At 44.9% G+C, this 12,360-nt stretch overlaps 1 protein-coding gene across 1 annotated transcript in view; it reads right to left on the bottom strand.

The window, feature by feature from the left end:
- spon1a (spondin 1a) overlaps positions 1-12,360 on the bottom strand; it is a 48,807-nt gene that overhangs the window by 32,471 nt on the left and 3,976 nt on the right. The window contains exons 3-6 of the mRNA XM_056607810.1: positions 9,603-9,736; positions 5,560-5,633; positions 4,653-4,775; positions 2,112-2,260 (exon numbers count right to left, since the gene is read on the bottom strand). Coding sequence (XP_056463785.1) covers positions 2,112-2,260; positions 4,653-4,775; positions 5,560-5,633; positions 9,603-9,736 — 480 coding nt within the window. The remainder of the gene's footprint in view (positions 1-2,111; positions 2,261-4,652; positions 4,776-5,559; positions 5,634-9,602; positions 9,737-12,360) is intronic.

The raw sequence follows: 12,360 nt of genomic DNA, 5'->3' as shown, positions 1-12,360 counted from the left end.
CGTTTTGTATACAATTTATGATCCGCAGAGTAGATTTGAATCAGAAGGCTTTTCCCCAAAACTATCAGTCTGTAAACATAGTACCTTGTGTGTAACACATGGCAGAGTATTCTTTCTGGATGGGATGACTGTGATCACTGGTGTGGATGAGAGTCTCCAACTCAATGGATCATAATTTGGAAATATATATTATTTTTCTCGTTTAGAAAGAAAGTATAATAATGGAGCTACCTGCCCATGGCGAACTTTACGAAATCAATACATGAGGAACATTGTACAGCAGTAATATGCCCTGTATGGAATTACAATAACTTTGAATTTAGGAAACTTTGTCACAGAAAAATAAATGGATAATTCTGGGACATGCCCCAGAGACAGCAGATCTGCGGAACTTGATCACAAAGGGCAAAAACAGTCAGAACTGAAAACTATTCCTGTGAATTCTGAAGTTATTATCTGAATCTTTCAATGCCAATTACAAGGTGTTGTTGTTAGGAGCAGAGAGGCCATTGTGTCATGTTTCCCACACAAGTGTCGAAACAAGACAGATGGCAAGTCACATCTTTGTCCCTGCCCTGTAAGGGTGACAGTCTCTGGAAATGAAGCCATCATGTTCTGTATTGGCTGTGTGTGTGTGTGTGTGTGTGTGTGTGTGTGTGTGTGTGTGTGTGTGTGTGTGTGTGTGTGTGTGTGTGTGTGTGTGTGTGTGTGTGTGTGTGTGTGTGTGTGTGTGTGTGTGTGTGTGTGTGTGCATTCAACTGTGTTTGTACATTCGGTTGTGTACATGTATAATTGTGCAGAAATGTGTGTGCATGTGGGTGTTGGTGCTTTCAAGTGTGTGTGTACAGGCAGAGTTGTGTATGTGTGTGGTTGTGCTCGAGTCTGTGTGTGTGTGTATTTGTGTGTGCATGTTCACGCGTGTGTATTTGCATGTGTGTATGTGACTGTGATTGCGTGTGTGCGTGCATGCGTGCGAGTGCGTTTGTGTGTCAGAGCTTGCTTGTGGTTGGCATGCTTGCTTGGTTCGGCAAATGAAACTTTGTATAACCAGTGCGATCAGTGCACCTCTTGGCTGGAATGGAGGCTGGTCATGAATATCAATTCAGCATTCATCGCTCGTTCTTCCCCCTGACGGCCCACCTGACACAAAAGCGAATCAATTTTTCTGTTTGTGTCAGCATTTACCAAAGGAGTGCTCCACTGCTCAAAGGAGAGAGGCAGCTGCACCCACTGGCTCACTTACCTCCAAGGGCACAAAAGACAACAAAAGACTTGTGCGTGTGTGTTGTACAGTGCAACTTCCATGCGGGGATGTCATTTATGAAGATTAATTTGGTCTACAACTTAAACAATGATGACAAACAGATCGATCGAGAGAATGAATGCACTTTTTGAGGCTAACGGAAATTGAATTGGATCTCATGTAAGTGGACGTACAGCTCGGCTATTTAGGGATCCTTAGGTCAGGTAGTGAGATTAGTCTGCTCAAGTTTGTATGGAAACGCACGGACAGACACATAAGCTGCTCACAGGATATCCAGTGGATGTGCGTCGATGCAGCGACAACACAATGGGCCATTTGAGCCCATATTGATCGGGTCTAGTCTAGGATTATTATCATGGGCTCAGGTGTGATTCTTTGTCATTACACAACGAGTGCTCCCAAAATAGCCATAAATACAACGTCTTGGATACCACCCCACCATCACCACCCTACTGCACCACCTGCTCTGAGAGTTCTGGAAAATGGGGAGAATTTAAGAAAGTCTTCAAAAAGGAAAAAGAAAGCAGAGGACCCTTATTGCACAACAGGTAAGCGGGCCAAAGTGATGTGACCAAAACCACTTTGCATTCTCCCCCTACGTTTAACCACTGGAGACCTGCTGGAAAAATGACAAGCTCTTTCAAATTCAGAGCACAGAGATTTCAAATGCCTCGCCCATGTGGGGAGCCAGACATAACACAGATAAAAAGAGCAAGCTGTCCCAAGAGCCAACACTATTTTTGTACAGCTTATTTTCCATTTACCCAATCTGTGTGTTTATTCTCTGCACACCGCATGTGCATCGAACAGCCTTCTAAAGTGCCTTTGGGCGTAGGTTTGTCCTTACCTTCTGTCGTATCTCCTCCTCCATCTTCACTGGGGAGCCCAGCTCTGCCACCTGCTTCACCCCGTCACTGGAGAAGCCGCCGTACTCCCACAGCACGTAGTTCTTGGAATGGGACGCCCCGATGATGGCAGACCAGTGGTTCGCTCGACCTGGGTGGATGAACACATTAGGAACGCTTCAATGATCGGTTTGACTTTCAGATACACCCAAAGAATCACGGTAACAGGAAGTAGATTAAGTCGATGGGAGATGTTCTGGTCTCCAAATGGATGACAGCGAAGGTCCGATGGAACTACCTAATAATAATAACTAATAAGACATTTAACCTTATATAGTCAGGAAAATCCCACAGGCCACAGGCTCTTAAAGTGTTAGCAACGACTCAACTCAGGCTTACACCGGCTGTGTGGTGCACCTATTGATTGTATTCCACATGGTGCACTTCTCTCTCAGCAGGTACAAAAGCCTGGAAGTATCAGCTTGTGTTTCCACCTCCAGCAGGACAATTACCTTTAGAGCAACTCACTTTCCGACGCTCCCCAAAGCCCAAGAGGTAGCAAGGTTTCTTCTTTATTAGATTGTTCATATTATTCTCTCTCGCATCCTCTTTGAGGTTTTGTTATTGTCCCAAGTATCCTCAGCCTGTTATGATTCATAAAGCCCATTCCTGACCGGACCTAAAATCACAAATGCATTATACCTTTCAAACCATGCTGCTGCTTTATTTATTGTGTGCATAAGTGCATATTTATTGAAAATACCCCGGTGCACATAACACGTTAAAAGGGAAAAAAGCCTGCAAAAATGTAAGTACAAATTGTACGGCCATGCTCTTCAAGGTATTTCACTCTGTTTACTGTTAGTGCACACATATTTCCCATTTTTCCTATTTGCACCACACCCTATCTGCTTATCTTTATCTCTCACTGTCATCCTGTCACCCTTTCATCCCAAACTCTGTATGGTGTTGCGAGCCATGCCATTTTCTCCCTCTAAACGATTTGCCTTTCTCCAAAAGAAACAACACCCTCCCTCGGTCTCTTTAGACAAAACGAGAGGGGGCAGCCCCCCTTCTCAATCAGCTTTAACAAAAGAAGCTTATTGAAGGCAGTACCGTGAAATAAGGAAATAAACCCAAGGTTATGATTATGGTTTTCTAGAATGGAGAAGTCCTAATGGCCTGCTTTGTGGTGACCTCCTGGCCCTACGATGTGTGTCAGCGCAGCTGCGGCCCGCCCTGTCCCTCTCACTGGAAGGACAAGCTATAAAAATAGAGGGGGGACATGTGACTCGCTTGGATATTTCCAGCTCCATAGGAAACGATTATCACTCTTTTTTTATAAAACACCTGCTACCTGCCCACCCCCATGCCTTTGAGTCTCTCGATTGATGTTGCCGAGCAGAATTCGTATTGGTATTTGTTTCCACCGCCAATCTTTATTGCTAACGGGAAATAACAACAGATTAGCATCGTCCAATACCGCACAGTGATACATAAAGAACATGTGCAACCCTAGCCTTCCTTTTCCTTATCGTGTCCCTTCCTGTACCGTTAAACATTCCCATCATATTTCATCGAATCCAATCCTAGGATTGGATGCTGGATCCTACTCTAAGTGGAGATAGGGGATCAGTGTGTGTGTGAATGTGTCTTTGTCTGTGTCTGTGTATGTGTATGTGTATGTGTATGTGTGTGTGTGTGTGCATACGTCTATGTAGTCTACAGAGGTGTGTGTGTGTGTGTGTGTGTGTGTGTGTGTGTGTGTGTGTGTGTGTGTGTGTGTGTGTGTGTGTGTGTGTGTGTGTGTGTGTGTGTGTGTGTGTGTGTGTGTGTGTGCATGAGTTTGGGTGTGTGTCTAAGATTGTGAGTGAAATACAAACCAAATGCTTGCTCTCGCTCTCTCTCCATCTATTCTCTCTCTTTCTCTCCCCATCTCTCTCTTTCTTTCCCCCTATCTCGCTCTCTCTCTCTCTCACTCTCTCTCTCTCTTTCTCATTCTCTCACTCTCTCCCTCTGTCTCTCCCTCGATAAGCTATTAAATCAGGACACTTCTCTATCCATGGGTTTATCTTACTCTGCTTAATCACTAGATCGATCTCAACCCTCCAGAGCTCGATTTAGCAAAGAGAGGCAAAGTAATCCCCAACTCTATTCGCACCCTGAGAGAAAACCCCAAGGTCATGTATACATCAGACACACACATACACACACACACACACAGGACTGTAGGCAAACGCAAGCACACCCACACACAGACAGACACACAAAAATACAGACGCACACACAGGATTGACACATGAGTACACACATGCACACACCATTCTCCATGACCCATAACATATCCCAGGATCCCATCTTTTGTCTTCAATATAAAGTGATATACTGGCACCCGGGATTGAAGAAACAGGGTTATAAATGTATTTGGAGGGAGAGCATATCCTTATGTGAACACTTCTTTGGCCTGTGGTGCTATAATCAAGTGGAGAAGCCTGCTGCGGTCGGGGTGAAGTTAAAAACAGGGCCCGGACGTCGAGGCTTACGAGGGTAGTCTTTGGGGTGAATCTTCTCGGACCAGTTTCCATAGTAAGTGACTCTATACTTGGCCGTTCCACAGGCGCAGCAGTCCAGCAGAGGCCTTTCAGTGGAGTCCCCATACTGCGACTCTGTAGACAAAAACAAGGTAACAATAGATGATGATCACATGTTTGTTACGGTGATGATTATATTATTGTGAATCTTAAGTGGGAAAATGTTCAAGCCTAGAGCGTATATATGCGCTATATGAAGGATTGAAGGGGGGTCAACTTAAACGAGAGGACGAGGATGGGGGTTTGTGAGTAGGGGGGAGAGGGTGTACAGCGCAGAATGGTCGTAACCGTTTGATTGGACGCTCGGGACATGGCACACTGGCCATCCACAACGAGTGTGTTGCGCTCGTTTACGAGCCACTCAAGACGCAAGAGCTCTGAAGAGTCATAGTCGGACCCCACGCAGAAATCAAGAAAGAAAAGACCCTGGATTTAACAAGGCAAGAACAAGTATTAGATGACCAGCAGGGAGGGGGGGGGGTTAACAGACTCAAGCAGGGTATGCAGTGTAGGCTGTCGTTTGCCTATGGAGCTACAGGAGCAGTAGCTTAAGTAGTAGCATTAGCAGGAGTGGCGGTTCTACGTCCAGTTACGACCCGGGCAATACTTCCTCCAAGCGGGGGGGGGGGGGGGGGGGGGGGGTTGTATCATGACCCTACGGACTTCAGTGGGGGATTCATTCCGTCTGTGCAGGGCACCTTCTCAACGCCAGCCACAGAGGGGGCGCGAATATACCAATTCCCCACACAATGTTATGTACTTTAATGCCTTCGCGTCAATAGTAGGAGTAGTAGTAGCAATAGCCGCAGCATCAATAATCCGAATAGCATTAGCATTAGCAGTAGCAGTAGCAGCATACCTCTCTCACACATGTGCTTGGTGAGGGAGCCTTCATCCTGGAAGTAGATGATCCTCTTCTGCACAATGCTTGCCCTGCACACACATGCACACATGCACACACACACACACACACACACACACACACACACACACACACACACACACACACACACACACACACCAAAAGACCAATGATAACAGGTTGAAAGAAGAAGAGATCATTTGTCATGTAGGGAAACAGCAATTAAAACTATTGAAAACAGAGACAAAAGGATTAGGCAGAGAAGGAGAATTGTCGTAATTGGTATAGCAGTAGCTAGGAGGAAGAGGTGGGAGGGAAGAACAAAAGAGTACAGAGCCGTGGGACCTCTGATATTTATAAGGATGTAAACCGTGGATAATATTAAATCATAAGCATCTGTTCTCAGCTTCCAGATAACACTCTTTCTAAGGGTGATATCACTGGTAAAATAACAATGCACATTTAACCAGGCAGTCACACAATTGAATTAAAAGATAAATAAAAAGGATAGAAAACTAGTTTCCCCACCAACAAATGTACTAGTTTATGATTAGTTTGGAAGCACATGAATGCACCAGCACACGATAAGGTGAGGACAGGTAATCAGCGCTGCACTGTGTGACCGATAAGACTGAATGGCAGGTCAGCGGCTTGCACGCTAGATGGGAGGAGGCCTATGCAGCCGAGGATCCCAGATCAGGACAACACTGGTCTGAGAAGGACTCAGCAAAAAAATGAGGGACTCACCAAAAATGAAATAAACAGCTTTGTATTTGACGAATGCAATGCGTCTATGAAAGTAGATAACACTTTATTAGTAAATCCCTGAAAGGAAACTCGGGTATTACAGCAGCCAAATAAGCAGCCAGATAAAGACGAACATAAAATAAAAATAAATAGTACAGATAAGTAAGAAAAGTTGCTCCGAGGATTCAATATCAAAAGTTGAAAATGTGAGCGGGTATTGAAGAGGCGTGCTGCTGGGGTAGAGGACTAATGCAGGCTCAGTCCAGCTGGAGTGTGAGGATTCCATTAAGGGTTGAACGGTAGCACTGAGACATGCTGGGTAGAGCCTAGATGTAGCCATTACCAGTCATTTAGAGTAACGGGAAGGAGAGCGGCAGTAGAAAACCTTGAAAGCAGAGAGAGGGTTTTTTTCAGTTTTACCGGAGAAGACATAATGGCAAAACTCATTTTACCTCCACTTTATCTGATGCGGTTTTCCTGTCAGGTGGGGTAGAACTCAAATAATAGGATGTGAAAACCTCATATGAAATGGGAATATGTCTGCAAGCAATTTTTCCCTCTGTGTCCCATGCTTGCTGCAAAATACTTTTTTTTGTCAGATAATCGTACAAATACTAGATGGCTGTATTTTCCAGGGATAATGGTGCTCATAGCTTGTGTCCATAGTGACGGTTTGTGACAACTCGCTTCTACTAGCATAACATAGCCCTTTATCTTAGCGTATTCATGTGCTAATATTATTTGAATTGGCATGGGAGGGACGGAGAGACACAAAGCTGTCGGTGATTTAACTAGGACATGAAAGGAGGTTAAGGCGCTGTCTTCGGTTGTTAAAGAATGGAAGGAAATAAAAGATGGAAGATGAGATGATTGTTCAATTGAACGAAGGGGATGAATATAAGGATACAGAGAAGGAGAGAGGGTCAGGCAGGCACTGACTCATTGCCGGTAAAGGTTCAGGGGTAGCAATGCCACCGCTTTAATTGTCCATGCTTTTAATTCAATCGCACATATCTCCCAGAATGAGAAGAACACACACACATGTAGACACGCACAAACACACACACACACACACACTAAGGCACACACACACACACACACACATGCAGAGACACACACATGCAGACACACGCACGCACACACACAGAGAGATACACACACACACACACAAATACGCGGACCGGACGCATGCAGACTCACAGAGACACACACACACAAACCCACAAACACACACACACACGCACAAAGAGTCTTACCAGCAGCCTGATCTCCTGGACTACGCAGACAATCAGGCAGAGTAATGCTTATTTAACATCCAATTTAAATTCTATCAATGAGACGCTATTAAGGGCTGACTCGCTTTGCTGGCTGCCCACCACCGGTCTCAATCATGCCAAATGCTCTGGTGTGCACGTGTGTGTGTGTGTGTGTGTGTGTGTGTGTGTGTGTGTGTGTGTGTGTGTGTGTGTGTGTGTGTGTGTGTGTGTGTGTGTGTGTGTGTGTGTGTGTATGTGTGTGTGTGTGTGTGTGTGTCTAGGTGGATGCGTGGATGCATTTGTGTGTGTACATGCATGCGTGTGTGTTGGTGTATGCATACACCGGTTGTGTGCATGTGGGTTTGTGCATGCAGACATTCGAAGGAAAGACATTTAGGGATTTGACATCTCTGTAATCTCTGGATAGCTGCCCGCATTCTCAGGGTCAACGGTTTCAAAGAGAAGAATGTATTTTTGATATGTCCCTATAATCAAACAACATATCCACCACCGCAAACAATTTATGTTGTTTTTTTTGCGTGGGGCTAGCAGTCCAACAGCAGTCATGTAGGTGTGCCACACAAAAGCGGCTGCGCAGTTTTGACATTCATCTCATCTCGCACATCGCTGTCTCACTCACTCATCGCTTCCGAAACACATCCGGATTACCCGCTATGATGAATCACATTACAAACCAATTGCTTCCCTGCTACAAATGGAATGCTAAAGATCGCATCGCATCCCAATGAACCAAAGCCTGCCGTCTATCTGTAAACAACGGATGGTGTGTATGGAGTCCTAACCTTGAGGCTTTGTTTTTATCCTAGTATCCTTTTACATACAGCCAAAGCAGTAGCATAGTAATCAGTGACTAGCAATGTAAACAGTTAATATACCATGGTAGCGAGGTAGTTAATTGGTCATTCGGATGGATTGTGAGTTTGTTCCCTATATCTAGTTACCTACTTAGTTGGATGGTCGGTTGGGTGGATGGTTCGCTAGTTTGATAGTCTGTCGGTCGGTTAATTAGTTAATTAGTTAGTTGCTTAGTATTTTCCAATCCCTTTGCTCACCCTAGGCGGTGTGAATCGGGCTACATTAAATAGGTCAATATGCAAGGCAAGCATCAATGGATTCACTGCTGAGGAAGTTTAAATTAGAACCCCACAATTCTAATTAGTACAAAATCAAAGCATCAGTGCACAGATTTAAAGGAGATTAATGTACAGTTGTGAGCCCCTCCAAGTACCCCTCGGAGTTCAAAACCCAAACTTTCCATCCTGGCCTGATCCCATGATAAGTTACCAAGCCAAACCAGAACCAAAACCACCAGACTCAGTCCTCCTCTTCAAAGAGTATGGCTACTCCTCAATTATATAGGCCTAAACTAGGGCACTGGATAGCCATCAGAGTCAGATTAACAGACAGGACTGGACAGACTGTCTTCTTTAATCAGACGGACAGTGTAAAGCCTATGATGGTATATCCTTATTCTGTTATTTTCATTGTTTTGGTGCTTGTATGACCTCCTCTGCAAACAATAATGAGGTTGCAATCGGGAGACATTTGCAGACTTTTTACGTTTCCACTGTCTGGCTGTACCTTTATATTTTGCTAAGCAATATGACTCAATATGACTCAAAATAAAGTTATTGACAGTCATGAATTCCCTCCTAACTAGATGGGGTCATTGACTGTTTTGGTTCCATCCAACTGCCTACATATCAATTTTACCTCAGCATACCTAACACATTTGCAGACAATCCACAATACATATCAGCTCCGAGACCTATTTTGCAGCCCAGTTTGACAGGAGAATTTCTAAGGTTTTCTGAAGTATCCAGCTAATGTTTATCTTTATTGCTCTACTGGCTTACATTTGAAAACTGAAAAAAGGTCAAGCATAGCCCACAGCACACACCGTGCACAATTTTGCCCATATTAAAAAAGATTAAAAAAAAGATTAATATAATCCTACGTTTTTTAGTAGATCAAATCCAACGTAAGCGGAGCAAGAGGCAAACGTAGCACACATACTTGAGAGTAACACATCCGGAGCCACTAGGGGGCGCTGTCCAGAACACGTGGATGCTAGTCCGCCGACGGGGGGTGCTCTCCGTCACCGCAGGGGGGCAGTTGGTCATGAACTGGGTGTCATCCTCGTCAATGATCTGTGCCAAACGACACAAACACACACATGGGTACGCTGCGCATACACTAGCCCACTAACAAACACCACATTTGTATTACAACAGGATTGGTATGAACTCAACGTACGGCGAAGCATCATCTAGAAATCGAATTTCTTGAGACGTTGTTATTGAAAGCTTCTGCAATTACGATGAAGAATGAACAAGTCAACAATTGGTGTGACATCACAAAAAAAACCTTGTAAGAAGATGAACTTCATTGTTTAACTTAAACTGATTAGTACAATTACTGGTATAATTATCTGTTAAACAAATTGAACAATGCCACAGAGACATATTATAACAACATTATGGGTTTATTTGAAGGCTGCTGCAATAGATTACCTTTGCAGGCCAGCAATTCAATTTGTGTGTGTGTGTGTGTGTGTGTGTGTGTGTGTGTGTGTGTGTGTGTGTGTGTGTGTGTGTGTGTGTGTGTGTGTGTGTGTGTGTGTGTGTGTGTGTGTGTGTGTGTGTGTGTGTGTGTGTGTGTGTGTGTGTGTGTGTGTGCGCGCGCGCGCGCGTCTGCGTGCTTGTGTGTTTGGTGTGCATCTCCTTTTGTGATTCCTGGAGAAAATCTGTCCGCCCCATTGTATTCAAAACCCAAACCACAAGCTTCCCAGACAATACAACAAAGCCAGTTTAAAGGTCTGACCCCTACATAAAGTAATCAATCCAGACCATTGTTGAAACATGTGTGGTTCGTTCTCCTTGCATTCCAGGGTGTTCTAGATGTCCTGCTTTATTCAGGCGCAGTCCTATATACATTTCACTCGCACTGTGGTGAAATCGCATCATTCCTGGGGAAGGGTTTTGTGATCATTTATTGATGATTATATATACCGTATAGACCTCATCAACAAATCGAATAGCCCTCAAACGTGTTCATATTTCCTGGCTGCCAAAGCCCCACCACTAAGCCGCAACAAAGGCTGGGCCGATCCAGGCTGGTAATCACTCATAGGGGAACTCAGAGCATAAACTACAATCCTCTGTCCAGAGACCATGGCTCTGTTTGACAGGAAGTGACATCAGGGCAATAAAAAGTTGGAACATTCTCACTCTATAAAGCTGTCAACTGAGATTTTCCATTGTCATTCAGAGATATATATTGCTTGAATCCGGATGGTCTGTGTGTGAGTGTGTGTGTGTGTCTGTGTGTGTGTGTGTGTGTGTGTGTGTGTGTGTATGTGTGTGTTGGCATGCCATTCATGCGTGCCTGCGTGTGTGCGTGTCCGTCTGTGTGCGTACGTGTGTGTGCTTGACTGTGTGCGTGGCGTGCATGTGTGTGGGTGCAAAGTGAAAAGTGATAAAAAGTAGAAGCGATGGGTATTAGCTGGAGGCAAGCCAAGCAAGAGCGGAAAGGAGAAATAAGGAAGGAGAGTGCGGGTTGTGGGTGTGAGTGTGCGACTCTCATCCTCAGCCCTAGGGATTAGAACTCGGACCCTCCACCCACCCCTCAGCCAGTGTTCCCATGGTTTCTGCAAGGCATTCACGGTCTGCCCCTGACTGGCCCAGAACACATGTTGGAGCCAGTGACACCCCTTTGGAATGGAAACTCGCCCATTCTCCCTTCGTCTGGGACTCAGGTCTGTTTAACTTTAAGACAATCAACTTAGTCACCTAATGTGCGGAAGGTTAGGGAGGGTGCACAAGTGAGAGAGGGATCGAGGGAGACTTTGCATAAGTGAGAGAGAGAGAGAGAGAGAGAGAGAGAGAGAGAGAGAGAGAGAGAGAGAGAGAGAGAGAGAGAGAGAGAGAGAGAGAGAGAGAGAGAGAAAGAGAGAGAGAGATGCAAAGAGGAAGAGAGAATGAGGGACTGAGTGAGTGATAGTGTGCACCAGAGAGAGGGAGAGAGAGAGTGGGAGAGAGAGGATGTGTGAGAGAGAGTGGACAACTGAGTGAAAAACAGTGAGTGAGTGATTGGGTGAGTGAGAGTGTGCATGAGAGAGGGAGGGAGAGAGAGAGAGAGAGAGAGAGAGGGACTGAGTGAGTGAACTAGTGTGCACGAGTGAGTGAGTGAGTGAGATAGAGGAAGAGAGAAAGTGAGTGAGTGTAACTATATAGAACAAATAAAACAACAGCACTTAATGTCAGTCTAGCCTCGGGGAATGGAGAATGAATCAGGCAATACAGCCGATACAAAACAGCGGTTGGACACCGACAGGTTTTAGATTCAGTTCATCCTGCCAAATAATCAAACATTCTGCACAGCAAATCCAGCAGACATTGTTATGAATAGAACACAAGATGACCAAATGGTTCAAAAATCAAGCCTCTTGCCTTTTCACCAGTTTGCCCGTCAACATTTCTAGGCTGGATTGGTCAAGGCTGCGCTCATTTCCCACAGAGCAAACGCACACACTTAAAATACACACACACACATACGGAATGATAGAAAGACACACAAACAAACACACTTGAATAAACTCTGGCTTGCCGTCTCTTGTCCTGACATCTTTCCCTGCTGGGCGGTGGTGCCCAGTCAAACACTGCTGGTAATTCCAGTCTGCAACCACACTCACTCACACAAAAACACACACAAAAACACACACACAAAACCACACACACAGGCATAAACAACCACATAAACACACATGCATGCG

This window comes from Gadus chalcogrammus, chromosome 14 (genome assembly GCF_026213295.1).
Source record: "Gadus chalcogrammus isolate NIFS_2021 chromosome 14, NIFS_Gcha_1.0, whole genome shotgun sequence".
Lineage (NCBI taxonomy): Eukaryota > Metazoa > Chordata > Actinopteri > Gadiformes > Gadidae > Gadus > Gadus chalcogrammus.
Note: the sequence above shows the minus strand (reverse complement) of the source record. Positions and strands in the feature narration are given on the sequence as shown.